Source organism: Callithrix jacchus, chromosome 5, assembly GCF_049354715.1.
Source record: "Callithrix jacchus isolate 240 chromosome 5, calJac240_pri, whole genome shotgun sequence".
NCBI lineage: Eukaryota > Metazoa > Chordata > Mammalia > Primates > Cebidae > Callithrix > Callithrix jacchus.
Window position 1 is genome coordinate 10,521,531 of NC_133506.1, and position 15,070 is coordinate 10,536,600.

The 15,070-nt window shown below is 42.8% G+C and overlaps 1 protein-coding gene across 32 annotated transcripts in view; it reads left to right on the forward strand.

Annotated features, from left to right (window-relative positions):
- Positions 1-15,070, forward strand: part of PTPRA (protein tyrosine phosphatase receptor type A) — a 180,770-nt gene that overhangs the window by 147,008 nt on the left and 18,692 nt on the right. For all 32 annotated transcript variants that reach the window (XM_078371242.1, XM_078371223.1, XM_078371239.1 and 29 more), the window contains 3 exons: positions 3,124-3,214; positions 6,240-6,316; positions 13,630-13,666. In XM_078371242.1, coding sequence (XP_078227368.1) covers positions 3,124-3,214; positions 6,240-6,316; positions 13,630-13,666 — 205 coding nt within the window. The remainder of the gene's footprint in view (positions 1-3,123; positions 3,215-6,239; positions 6,317-13,629; positions 13,667-15,070) is intronic.

Genomic DNA, 15,070 nt, shown 5'->3' on the forward strand with positions numbered 1-15,070 from the left:
TCCTTTCTTAAAGCTCTTGCTTCCCAGCCTGGACAACATAGCAAGATCCACCTCTAGAAAAATAAAAATTAGCCAGGCATGGTGGTGCTGTGCCTGTAGTCCCAGTTCCTCAGGAGGCCGAGGCAGTAGGATACCTCCAGCCCAGGAGTTGAAGGCTGCAATGAACTATGATGGTGCCACAGCACTCCAGCCTGGGCTACAGAGTAAGGCCCTGTCTCCAAAAAAACCAAAAAACAGAGAAAACACTTGCTTCTATCTGATAAAAATTGGTTCCCTTTGGGCTGGCATTTCCTTTATTCAGTCTTTTTTTTTTTTTTAATCAAAGATAGAAACCTGAGAGCCAGTCTTCATTTCTGTCTTTCTTGTCCCAATCCATTTTGCCTTCATTCTATCTCCAAATGTAGTAATTCTAATTCCAGAATATGTCTCAAATGCATCCGTTTCCTTGTACCATCATTTTCCCATGCTTCTGTTCTTGCCTCTCTCCAGTCCATTTTCCATATAATAACAAGTAGTTTTTTTTTTTTTCTCGAGACAGTCTCACTCTGTCACTCAGGCTGGAGTGCAATGGCACGGTCTTGGCTCACTGCAACAACCTCTGTTCTGCCTCCCAGGTTCAAGTGATTCTCCTGGCGTCCTGAGTAGCTGATACTACCAGCACATACTACCACACCTGGCTAATTTTTGTATTTTTAGTAGAGATGATGTTTCACTGTGTTGGCCATGCTGGTCTTGAACTCCTGACCTCGTTATCTGCCCACCTCAGCCTCCCAAAGTGCTGGGATTACAGGCGTGGGCCACAGCACCCAGCCGCAAGTAATTCTTTAACATGGAAAATGTATCACACTTTTAAAATCTTCTATGATTTCCTCATGCACTTAAAATAAAATCCAAACTTATTATTCAAGGACCTACCTGGAAATGAATGATCTGACTTTGCCAAGCTCATCTCTTCCTACTTCCTCCTGCCATTCCCATCAGCCTCGCCTTCTGTGTGACACCTGCACTGATTTTCAGTTTCTCACACAGCCAAGCCTTCTCCCTCCTCTGGGTTATCACAGATACTGCTCTCTGTGCCTAGAATACTATTTTCTACACTCATCCTTCCTCAGAGAGACCCACCCTTAATCCACATTTTGTGCTTTCTGATACTTCATCTCTAGTAGCATTCTGTTCTGTGATTGCATTCATTATTTATACAATTATATATGTATTCGATTTATTTGTTGGTCTGCCTCACCCACAAGTTTATATTGTCGTTGAGGGTGAGAACTGTGCCTATATTTGATTCCTCGCTCTTTGCTCTGTACGTAGCCCAGTGCCTGGTAGGTACAAAATATATATTTGTTGAAAGAATGAATGAAAAGTAATGCATAAACCATAATTTACTTGTTTCTCTACTGCTGTCTACTACAGTTCTCAGTTTTGGGTCATTCTAAATAATGATGAAGTAAATAATTTGAACACAAAGATTTCTATTTCCTTAGGGTACATTCTCAGAAGTGAAATTGCGAGACCATAAAGTATTTTCAAAAAGTATTCTTAAGGTTTATAAAATGTATTTCCAATCACTTATTTGGAATAAATGTTGGAATTTTAAACTATATCCCTTTTTGCTTTCTTATTTGTTTTTATAGTGTCAAGAGTCTCCCTCTGTCACTCAGGCTGGAGTGCAGTGGTGTGATCAGGTCTTTGAACTCCTAGGCTGAAGTATTCCTCCCACCTCAGCCTCCTGAGTAGCCGAGGCTACAGGCATGCACCACCACACCTGGCTAATTTTTTTTTTTTTTTTTAATGTAGAGACGAGGTCTTGCCCAGGCTAGTCTTAAATTTCTGTCCTCAAGCAGTCCTCCCACCTCTGCCTCCCAAAGTTCTGGAATTACAGGCATGAGCCACCACGCCCAGCTGCTTTTTTCATCCTTAATTTCGAATATATGAAACATACAAGAGAAGAACAGATCAAATAATAAAATTTAGCTTCCCATTCTCATGAAACTCATTTATTTGAATACTTATTCTGTGCCACACATGAGATTTCTCACTCCTTATGTGGCAGATGTTGTTCCAATTTTATTTATTTATTTGTTTGTTTATTTTATTTTTTTTTTTTTTTGAGACGGAGTCTCGCTCTGTCGCCCAGGCTGGAGTGCAATGGTGTGATCTCAGCTCACTGCGACCTCCACTGCCCAGGTTCAAGCGATTCTCCTGCCTCAGCCTCCCAAGTAGCTGGGGTTACAGGGCATGCACCATCATGCCTGCCTGGCTAATTTTTGTATTTTTAGTAGAGACTGGGTTTTGCCATGTTGGCCGGGCTGGTCTCATCCTCCTGACCTCAGATGATCCACCTGCTGCAGCCTCCCAACATGCTGGCATTACAGGTGTGAAGCCACCACGCCTGGCCCCAATTTTAAAGATGAGGAAACTGGGCCTAGAAGGTTTAACAGATGTGCTTAAGTTCATACAAACCCAGACGATCTCATGTCAAACCATTGTGTGATAACTAGCTAATTTACATTTGCTCCAAAACTGCTGCAAATTTAAGGTCACCTCACCCAAATCTTCTGGTTCCTAACTGCTGTATCCATGTCAATGACCTCCCACCCACCCACCAATCCTTGCTTCTTTGCCACATGATGCTACAGGCTGGGGTGCCATGCCCCCTTAGATCCCTAGAAAGAGCCTAAATCAGCTGGTCATCCAGAACCCTCCTTTGTGGTTCACTCTGAGATGCATGTCATCTTTGGTAATTAGCATGAGGATAAATGCCCATTCCTTCAGTTTTGTCACCATTCCAGTTTACAATGGTGGGCCATTTTGGCCCAGCATCATAACAACAGGCTCCTAACCACATAGTAATCATGTAAAGAGCATGCTGTGCTTAGAATACCAGAAAGGGCATTCTGCCCCATAAGGATTCTAGTGTTGTTAAACTCTAAGGAGCTTGTGGTTGTTTAGCGGGGTAGTTTCATCCTCTGTATTAGGCTGCAGGTATTTACCTGGGCCTCTGTTTTTACGCCCCAACCCCAGGAAAAGGTTAGAACATGCTACCAGGTCAGGGTTTGGTACAGCAGTTTGCATGTTTATCCCTGCTAATAATTCCTCTAATTTCTCTTAACCTTTCAGGCTCTCCCTGCTTGTCCTATCCAGGCCACCTGTGAGGCTGCTTCCAAGGAGGAAAACAAGGAAAAAAATCGATATGTAAACATCTTGCCTTGTGAGTGTCTTTAGTGCTTTTTGGGATGTAACCTGAAATTACATCTCTAGAGGGATTTTCTGAGGATGGAAAGAATCTTGCAATTGGGCACAGCAGGATGGATAACAAGAGTGGGTTCATGGCAGGACTCAGTCGCTTATACATGTAATCCCAGAACTTTGGAAGGCCAAAGTGAGAGAATCATTCCGCTTGAGCCCAGGGGTTCAAAACTAGCCTGGGCAATATGGTGAGATCTCGTCTCTATAAAAACATTAAAAAATTAGCCAGTCATGGTGGTATGTGTCTGTGGTCCCAGCTACTCAGAAGGCTGAGGTGGGAGGATCACTTGAGCCCAGGGGGACGGAGGTTGCAGTGAGCCAAGATTGTGTCACTACATTCTAGCTTGGGTGGTAGAACAAGATCCTGTCTCAAAAAAATAAAATAAATAAAAAAGAGTAGGTTGAAAACTTTGGGCCAAAAGAGCCTTTATGGATCCTATGGTGACCCCACATGCTCACAGTCAGTTAGGGTGATTCAGGAGGATTTTTGTGTCAGACCCTCAAGTTTCTAGGAGGTCCTGGAAAGCAGCTTTACTAGGATCAGACAGGAAGCAGGGGTTGGTGGGGTGGTGGAGATGGTTTTTGTGCTATTTGTTGAAAGAAATTCTAATACAGAGTTCTCTGTATAAACCCTTCCCAGAGTTAGCTATTGCTAATCAGTTGATCCATAAGCTAACAGACATTTTTCTAGGCCAGTGGTATTTAGAATGTGATACACAGAGTTTAATGAGATATGTGGACTCTGTTACCCAGGCTGGAGTGCAGTGGCATGATCTTGGCTCACTGCAACCTCCGCCTTCTGGGTTCAAGCACTTCTCTTGCCTCAGCCTCCCAAGTAGCTGGGACTACAGGCATGTGCCACCACATCTGTCTAATTTTTGTATTTTTAGTAGAGATGGGTTTTTACCATGTTGGTTAGGCTAGTCTCGAACTCTCAACCTCTAGCATCCATCTGCCTTGGCCTCTCAAAGTGCTGGGATTACAGGTGTGAGCCACCGCACCCATCCACCTCACTTGATTTTTGTATTTGCTTTGCAAAAAAAAAAATTTCCTAATCCTTAGAACCTGTGAAATTTTTATGTTTTGTAGAGATGGTCTTGCTGTGTTGCCTAGGCTGGTCTCAAACTCCTGGCCTCAAACAATCCTCCTGCTTCAGTGTCCTAAAGTGCTGGGATTACAAACATGAGCCAGTTAGCCCAGCCCTTATATTTGCTTTTTAAAAATTCTTTCTTTCAAATGTTTTATTTGTTATTTTAGAGACAGGGCTAGCCAAGCTGGGATGCAATGATGTGATCATAGATCACTGTATCCTCAAATTCCTGGGCTCAAATAATCCTGCCACAGCCTGCTGAGTAGCTAGGATACAGGTCCATGCCACCAGGCCTGGCTAATTTTTTTTTTTTTAGACACAGAGTCTTGCTGTGTTGCCCCGGCTGGTCTCAAACTCTTGGCCTCAAGCAGTCCTTCCACCTTGACCTCTCAAAGCATTGAGATTACATGCATGAGCCACCACACCCAGGCCCCAAAAATTTTATATTACAGGGTATATAATACATTAGCATATGTGCATAATTTATCAATAAACAAACATATATTAGAGATGCCTGCTCAAATTTTTTTTTTTTTTTTTTGAGACACAGTCTTGCTCTGTTGCCTAGGCTAGAGTGCAGTGGCGAAATCTCGGCCACCTCCTGAGTTCAAGTGATTCTCCTGCCTCAGCCTCCCAAGTAGCTGGGATTACAGTCATGTGCCACCATGCCCAGCTACTTTTGTATGTTTTGTAGAAATAGGGTTTCACTATGTTGCCTAGAATGGTCTCAAACTCCTGACCTAGTTATCAGCCTGCCTTGCCCTCCCAAAATGCCAGGATTACAGACATGAGCCACCTTGCCCAGCACCTGCTCACATTTTTTTTATTTTTATTTTTTATTTTTTTATTGAGACAGAGTTTTGCTCTGTCACCAGGTGCCAGGCTGGAGTGCAGTGGCACAATCTCAGCTCACTGCAACCTCTGCCTTCCCTGTTCAAGCAATTCTCCTGCCTCAGCCTCCCAAGTAGCTGGGACTACAGGCATGCCCTACCATGCCCAACTAACTTTTTTTATTTTAGTAGAGACGTGTTTCACCATGTTGGCCAGGATGATCTCTATCTCTTGACCTTGTGATCTGCCCACCTTGGCCTTCCAAAGTGCTAGGATTACAGGCTTGAGCCATCGTACCCTGCTCACGTTTTTATAAGTAAAGTATGGAACCAAAAAATCAGGAGCACTGTGCATTTACAGATACTTTTGTCTTTTTCTATTTTTATTTTTTCTTTCTCTCTCTGTCACCCCAGCTGGAGGGCAGCAGCACAGTCTTGGCTCACTGCAGGTGTCACCTCCTGGGTTCAAGCCATTTTCTTGCCTCAGCCTCCCAGATAGCTGGGACTACCTACAGGCACATGCCACCACACTGTGACTAGTTTTGAATTTTTAGTAGAGACGGAGTTTCACCATGTTGGCCTGGCTGGGCTAGAACTCCTGACCTCAAGTAATCCACCTGCCTCCACCTCCCAAAGTGCTAGGATTACAAGTGTGAGCCATCATGCTCAGCCTTGTCTTCTTTATGTGCATATGGTGGGGAGGGTATGTGGGTATGTGTGTATATATAATACATAACATTTTTGAATATGATTGGTATACTGTATACATTTCTCTTTTTTCTTTTAACAGTATGTATTGTCAATTCATCTGTCAAGAAACTTTTTTTTTTCTCAACTACTTAGTATTCCACACTGGGAATGTCTCTTAATTTATTTAACTAGTCCCCTAATGATTGTTAAGGTATTCCCAATTTTTTGCTGTTATGAATAGTGTCGGAGTGGCATCTTTATACAAGTGCATATCTGTGCACGTAGGCACAGATGTCTCAACTGTCCTGGTTGCATCAGGTTCTGTGAGAAATAAAGTTTGGTTTTACTGAAATATTCATTGTTGGTTTATTTCCTAGATGACCACTCTAGAGTCCACCTGACACCAGTGGAAGGGGTTCCAGATTCTGATTACATCAATGCTTCATTCATCAATGTAAGGAGCGGGTGCTTCCCCCCTCACCCCCCTGCCTGACCATTGCCACCATCTCTTGGCTCCTCCCCAACTGTGTGTTAGGAGAAATATTTGTCATTTCATGTTTTCCCTGACAAGTCTGGTTTTTTTAAGTGACTGAATTTTTTTATTAAGGTTAAATAGTTTTAATCATTTCCTTATATTTACCCTGTCATCATTCCCTATGGTTTCCCATGTAGAAATCTGAGTCTGAATATGTTATTTTATGGTAAGAGTCAGTGAATCCTTTATTGAGCTGATTCTGATTACAAACAAAAGCAAGCCTTGCCCTCGACAGTAAAAATAAGGGAGAACAGGACAAGAATACATGACATGACACCAGCTATATAACTAGATATATGACTGTCTGGGTAGTCAGTCATATATGAACGAAGGCCTGAGGGAAGAGTTGTTACTAAGAGGCGGCTTTTAAAGATGATTTGAAGAATGTTTATGGAACATTCTCTATGAGATATTTGAGGTTTTTGATTGGTTGGTTTTATCTTTGCCAGTAGCCTGAAAAAACACATAAAGAGTTAAGAGTATGTTTTATAGATTGTGAGGAAGAGTGAATTTGAACAGAAAAAAGAGAGAGGGAAAGCTGGCAAAACCTAGTCCTGACTCCTGGTACAAGATGCATGAGAAAACTGTGGATGAAATTTGCACATGCATGTTTGTAGCAGCATTAGTCATAAAAGTTGGAAGGTGGAAGCACTTCAAATGTCCATTGATGGATAAATGAATACTAATAAATGTGGTACATGCGTACAGTGGAATGTTACTCAGCCTTTAAAAGGAAAGAAATTCTAATACATGCGACAACATGAGTGAACCTGGAAGACATCATGCTAAGTGAAATAAACCAGTCATAAAAGGACAAATATTGTATGATTCTACATGCAGAATATAGAGTATATATACACATGTAGAGTAGTCAAATTCATAGGGACAGAAAATAGAATAGCGGTTGAGGGGGGGAGGGAGGAATGAGGAGTGGGTACAGAGTTTCAGCTGGAGAAGATGAAAAAGTTCTGGAGACAGATGGTGGTGATGGTTGCACAACAGTATGAATATATTTAATGCTACAGAACTGTATGCTTAAAATGGTTAAAATCATACATTTTATGTTGTATTTTACCCCAAGGAAAAAACACTGATGGAGAGATTAGTGTGAACATAAGAAGGGCTGTTTCTTCCTCTGAGAGTGAGAGTAAAGGAGAGGACAGAATGGATAGAGACGACTAGTAGGTGTGGGTAAAGCAAATTGAGGCAACTCACCTGTGTTCTCATGGTTGTCTGCTAAACAAATGGAATGGGCCTGTGACATAAGAACAGCGAAAGTTCAGAACATCTTCTGAGGTCCATGAGAAAAGGATACTGAAGAGAGAAAGCTAAGGGCATGTCTAGCTGCACTGAGAGCCTGCCTGCCTACAGTGGTATGTCACTGATGCGGGTGAGAGGTGCTGCATTGTATGATGTTTTTTCTTCTTTTTTTCTTCATCTGCACCCTAGGATTGGTGGTAAATGCAGAGAGCATGTGGTACTCAGACAATAGGGAATGTCAGTTGCTGCTTCAAGTAGTCAGCGAAGGGTTCAGTAGAAAAGAAAAGCGTTAGGAAGTTGTTAGGAATAAAATAATATTCTAGGAAAAAGTGGTGGGATTGAGGAACTGAAGTCTTTAGAAAGTGAAAGAACAGCATAAGAAAAGGAGAAAGATGAAAAAGCAGGAGGTTGTGTCTAAAATAGAGGCTATTAGATGGACTTCAAAAATGGGGCAGTCTGGGCATTCTCACTGCAGTGAATTTGCTGAAGTTCCTGGATGTATGTTTAACATTAATGGTTACATGTTTGTAGTTTTAAGAAAAGGGACCCTGACTAGACAAATAATTGCTGCAGTTGATAAGGAAAAGGGAGAAAGGCTAGTAATCAGCAGGAATTCCTAGAACTTAATATCAAAGATCATGGTGAAGAGATTAGATGGATTAGGTTGATTTTAGTGTTTGTTATGCAGAAGAGTAGAGCAAGATCAGTTAGTGTGTCCAGCTGCAGGTAAGCTAATACTCAACTAAAAGTTGTTTAGATGGGAACTCTTTTTTTGAGAGTCTTGCCCTGACACCCAGGCTGGATTGCAGTGGTGCAATCTCAGCTTACTACAACATCTGCCTCCCAGGCTCAAGCGATTCTTATGCCTCAGCCTCTCAAATAGCTTGGATTACAGACACATGCCACCATGCCCAGCCACTTTTTTATATTTTTAGTAGAGATAGGGTTTTGTTATGTTGGCCAGGCTGGTCTCGAACTCCTGGCCTCAAGTGATCCACCTGCCGCTGCCTCCCAAAGTGCTGGGATTACAGGCTTGAGCCACTGTGCCTAGCCGGCAACATTTATTTGTCTCATATAATATGAAAACAAATGTAGGCCAGTTCTTGAGTTGGCTAATTCCATGGGTCAATGACATCCTTAAGAACCCAGGTGCTTCCATCTTTCTACTCAGTTATCCTTACCCTTGTCAACAGTCTCATGGTCACAAGATGGCTGCAGCCATCCAAGCATTCCTTATAAACACAGCATCTAACAGAGAAGAGTAACATATATGCCTATGCTTTTCTCTGTTAGGGAGCAAGGCTTTTCACAGAATCCGCCCCACCACTCTGTCCTCAGGACCAGCAGGCCAGGATTGGATCACATGCTCACATCCCTCTCTAATCACTGGGTAGGCATTGAGAATGATCATGATTTACCTCTTTGAGCCTGGAGAATGGACACTTTCCAAGCCAGTGAAAGGTTAATGTCCAAACAGAATTTTGGTTCTAATGGCAAAGAAGAAAGGGAGGAATGACTTTGAGTTAGTAACCAGCAGCATGTCCCACCGTAACCAGTTTGGTCCCTTCCCACAGTGAAGGTGAAAATTGACAAGAATTAATTGCATGTTAAGGCTGTTGAGCAGCTGAGATGGGGATTTCTTCATGGTAATAGCACAGTAGAAAGAAACAGCCTTCTTCCTTGACCATGTTTAGTTAGAGCTTACGCTAGGGCATCCCATAATGCCTTGATGGTTATTAGACAGTTATTAGAAAGCAGAATGAGAGTTTAGATGAAGGAGAGTTCAATTGGGGACCTTGTGGACTCAGTGAAGGAAAAAAGCAGGAAAAAACCTGTGGTTAACCATAAGTAAGAAGCAGGGATTAAAGATTTGGATTTTGAAGTTTATTAAATTCAGTCAACTTTTTTTGAGCACCTGCTGTGTGCCAAGTACTGTGGGTAGGCTTAAAGGTTACAGGGGTAAGATGTGATCCCTCGTATACCGCACAGGTAGTTAGATCGTTTCCTGTAACGTGCTATGTGTGCTAAGGAGGTATTGCCAGGTTCTGTGGAGTTCAGAGAAAAAACATTCAACCCAACCTGGTAATCCAGTAGAGCTCATTATTGAAGGGTGAGTCAGAGTTAAGGAGAAGAAAGTTGAGCAGAAGCTTCAAAGCAAAGGAGAAACATGAGCAAAGTCACGGAGACTAGAAACAGCAGTCTTAGGTTATAAGATATAAGATGGGAACTGGTGGGAGTTGAGACGATCTTGCAAGGTAGTGGATGTCAAGTGTGTCCGTTGAGGTTCTTACTTGCAGACTACAAAGTGTACTTTTTGTTCACTCTTTTAAGCAGAAAAGGGTTTATTATAAGATACCAGGTACCTTACAAAACCTATAGAAGGGCCAGTGAACCAACCTCAGATGCTGCTTAGCAAAGAGCAGAGCAGCTACAGATGTATGTAACATGTGACTGTCACAGTGAAACATCTGCACAGTGCTGCAGAAGAACTGGATGCTTCTACTACCATACTTGGCCAAAGACCAGATTTTTAGCACAGTCATTATTTCATGTTGCTCACTTCTACCCCAAGTCTTGTATGGGAGCACCTGCTAGTTCTCATGGAGAACTGAGTTGCTAGGGAGTCTGGGAAATTTAGCTGTAAGATAGTCAAGCTAGAAGGGAGCAGGAGTGGGTGCTAAGTGAACCACCTCATAGTGTCTGCCAATTTTCAATACAGCCAAGGGATTTTGATGAATTATCTAGGCCATGGGGTGTCATTGAAAAGTGTTCAAAGCAAGGAGTAGTGTGACCACATTTACATATTTATCACTGGGGCTATCATGTACAACATGGATTTAGGAGGGGCCAATTGGGGGCTATTGCAGTAGCAGGTAGATCACAAATGATGAGGGTCAAAAAGGAAGCAGCAACAAAGTGAAGACTACCTGGAGGTAGAATTTAGCAGGAATTGGTGGTTGATTTACATATGAGGGAGTGAAGGGTGATACCCACATGAATGTATCCAGCATACAGTTGGTCATATTTAAACGGAGCTCATAGGAACTACTCTAGAGTGGATTTGGAATTATTAAAGAGAGGAGTGGGCCAAGAACAGGCCCCTGAGACCCACAGCCCCTGCCAGGCACATTGAACAGGTACCCATGGGTGAGATGGAAGGAGACGGAGAGGAGAGCATCTGAGAAGGCCAAGAGTAAAGAATGGCTCAAGAAGGGTTTGGCAGCCAACAGGGTTATGTGCAGATTAGAGATCCAGTGGGAAAGAGGAACAGGTTTCTTTGGACTTAGTGTGTAGGGCAGCATCCTTTGCTGAAGCAAATTCAGGGACCATTTGTTGCATGCTTCTGGTGGGCTGCTAGTTAACCCTTACCAAACCCTTTTTTTCCCCTGACTTTATTGAGGTATAGTATACATAACATAAAATTCACCCATTTTGAGTGAGAATTTAGTGATTTTTGATAAATTTACCAAGTTATGCAGCCATCACCATAAATGTTTTAGAACATTTTCTGACAACTTTACATATAAAGATGTAGTTCACATACCATACATTTCACCCAGAGTTCACAATTCAGAGTTTTTTAGTATATTCACAGATAAATGCAGCTGATCACCAGTCAGTTTTAGAACATAATCATCCCTTCAAAAGAGGAACCTTGTACTCTAGCTGTTGCCCCTTTAGTTTTAGAACGCATTGCTCACCCCAATAAGAACCTCAGTGTCTAAATACAATTAATCTCCATTCTCACCCCCCAGCAACCACTTAACTTTTTGCAGAGAGAACTAAGACCAACACATGGATGGATCTTAAAGGGAACCAGGCACCATGGAGTAGTGGTGAAAGGCAGAGGAAAGTGGGGTCTATAGTTTGGGAAACACATAGGTAAGCTAACCTAACACTGGTCACAGGAGGAGATGAAACAGAGGCAGTGACACAGTTGGCAGGTGGGCTTTGAGCCTAGAGCCTTAGGAGAAACCAGTTTCCTTGCTCATTTTTAGATGTCTAAGAATATATAGGATCTTTAGATGTGTTTCTTTTTACTGGTAGGAACGTAGCTACCACCTAGAGCCAGCGGAGATTCAGCTTTCAGAATCTAGAGACATCTTGGGAGCCAGGGAGCCACATTTCATCTTTCCCTTGAACATAACACAAGATCAGTGGCTTTGCCTTATTCTCATTACTCTGTATTAGTTAAGCAGTGCTGCAACATCACTATACAGGCAGGTTTTCAGGACAGCAAATGGCCCACACCTGGTAAAAGATGGGACAGGAAGCACTTTGGGGCTGGGCCTTTCAACCATGCTTTCAAGCTGTTCAAGGCCCACTTACTGTAATGAGAATTTAGCAGTGACTCTTTGTGAGCAGGAATATGACGTGCTTAACATACCCTTAAGGACTTCTCAGTTTTAATTATAAGTTTAATTTAGTACTATAAGCAGAATTTACCATCCAGAATTAAGGCTATTTCCATTTCCATTCTCTAATAAATAAAAACATGTTGAAACTTAAATTGCTCTTCTCAGTGAAAAGTTTAGCAAGTCTTCTGTTACTGACTCTAAACATACCCATCTGGTGCCTAAAGCTTTCTCCTTCTGTGTTGGGCAGCAACCCTGCCCTGCCCTTGTTTGAACTGAAATTGAAAGTAGCTGCTCAGACCAGACACAGTGGCTCACACCTATAATCCCAGCACTTTGGGAGGCCAAGGCAGGCAGATCACTTGTGGTCAGGAGTTCAAGACCAGCCTGGCCAACATGGTGAAACCCCGTCTCTACTAAAATACAAAAATTAGCCAGCCGTGGTGGCACACACTTGTAATTCCAGCTACTTGGGAAGCTGACGCAGGAGGATCACTTCAACCCAGGAGTGGGAGGTTGCAGTGAGCCAAGATCGCACTACTGCACTCCAGCCTAGATGGGAGAGCAAGACTCCGTCTCAAAAAAAAAACGAAAGTGGCTCCTGGGGAGAGATAGCATTAGGAGAAATACCTAATGTAGATGACGGGGGATGGATGCAGCAAACCACCATGGTGTATGTATACCTATGTAACAGTCCTGCATGATCTGCACATGTACCCCAGAACTTAAAATAAAAAACATTTTTTTTAAGTAGCTCCTCAGATTTGGCCCCTTCTTATATTTGGCCACTGCCTTGCAGCCTTGTACTTCATATTGCCACCCTGGTGTTGATATGACTTGGTGCCCCATCCCTGAAGCTGCCTCCCTCGTTACTCATTTTATTGCTGTCTGAGAGAGGAAGTGGGTGATTCACAATCCTTAAATCAAGTGGCTTTCACCTACCTAGGACTTCTCAAGTGAACATACATTTAAACAATTGGGTTGAAAAGATGTATAACTAGAACAATAAAGACTGAAAAAGAAAGCTGCGGCCAGTTGTTAGTTTTTCAGAGGATCCTTATCTGTTGAGTGGTACCCCCAGGCTCCCTTGCTTCTTGTCTCCCACTGCCTGTGATGGAGAAGCTTCTCATTAAACACTGGGAGCTGCTTCACCATACTCAACAGGCTATTGCCAGAAAGATTCCGCACCTGGGTAAAGCATCCTCAAGGAAATAACGTATTGTCCTTCCCAGAGTAAACCAGCTTCATCCCTAGAACCACCACATATGTTTTTCCCCCAGTAAGTTCTTACCTGTTAACACTGAAACCTACATTGTCGGCTGCTGATAATGCATCAGAAACATGATCTAACCTAGGATTCAGTATTTGGATTTCTTATTCTAGTATTTATTAATAATTCAATTTGAGAAGACTACCTAGACCATTTGAGTTTTGTAATCTTTAATTCCTAGCTCCAAAGCTAATCCACTTTGTAATATCTAGACTGGAAATCCTTGTTAAGTACCTGGACCTTTTCACAAGGGAGGTTTTGTTAACTGGTTGGAGTCAGACTGGAGAATTTCATTTTTATTCATTTTTGGTTTTCTCTTTCTTTTTCTTTCCTTCCCCGCACCCCAGGGCTACCAAGAAAAGAACAAATTCATTGCCGCACAAGGTAAAGTAATGACAACTTTTTTGCTCTTAGATTTAGCCACGATTCTATAATGAGTTTGGGTTTTTTCTTTCAAATGCTGAATGGATTAACCAGAATGCTGTAGCTTTTCTGTAATTTTTACCACCTGATAGAATTGTAATCCATTATACAGGTTTGCAACTCACAGCCTTCATCCTGATGACTTAGTATCCAGGGCTCCATTAAGTCTTTTTGTATATGTATATTTAAAAGACTGGAAAAGGCTCTGTACACAAAACACAGTCTAATGAGGCCCTCTGTCCTTGGGGCTAATTAACCTTAGGTTCCAGCCATGTTGCTCAGAGTTCAAATTAGGAATCAGTTTCCAGAGAGGATCAGCCACCTCACAGGGTCCAAGCTGGTTCTTCTCCCCCAGCTCATGAGCCTGAGCTCACCATTATTCACAGATAGGTGGCCTAGGAATCCTTAGAGCAGGGACCCAGTACTGTGTCCCTTGTGTGTTCTGTACACATCCCAGGCCTGCCGTTCTCACAAGTGTCTTCACTCTTGGAACCCCAGCAAAAACATCTGGATATTTGCAGCATTAAAAAGTAATTGAGGCTGGGACCGTGTCTCACACCTGTAATCCTAACACTTTGGGTTGAGAGGGCAAGACAGGAAGATTGTCTGAGCCCAGGAGTTAAAGATCAGCCTGGCCAACATAGCGAAACCCCATCTCTACTAAAAATACAAAAAATTAGCCAGGCCTGGTGGCAAGCACCTGTGATTCCAGCTACTTGGGTGGCTGAGGCACAAGAATCGCTTGAACCCAGGAGCCGGATGCTGCAGTGAGCCAAGATCACACCACTGTACTCCAGCCTCAGTGACAGAGCGAGGTTGTCACCTCAAAAAAAAAATCAAGGCTGGGCATAGTGATTCATGCCTGTAATCCCAGCATTTTGGGAGGCCGAGGTAGGCGGATCACAAGGTTAAGAGATCAAGACCTCCTGGCCAACATAGTGAAACTCTGTCTCTACTAAAAATACAAAAAAAAAATTAGCTGGGCTTGGTGGTGCGTGCCTGTAGTCCCAGCTACTCAGGAGGCTGTGGCAGGAGAATAGCTTGAACTGGGAAGAAGGAGGTTACAGTGAGCCGAGATCGCGCCACTGCACTCCAGCCTGGGTGACAGAACGAGACTCCGTTTCAAAAAAAGAAAAACAGGCCAGGCACAGTGGCTCATGCCTGTAATCCTAGCACTTTGGGAGGCCGAGGTGGGTGGATCACCTGAGGTCAGGAGTTCAAGACCAGCCTGGCCATCATGGTGAAACCCCATCTTTTAAAAAAAAAAGAAAAGAAAAGAAAAAGAAAAACAGAGTCATTAGGGACTACAAGATTTATAAAAACAAAAGTTCTCCCTTTTCTTTTCACATCTCTAGTCTAGTGCCC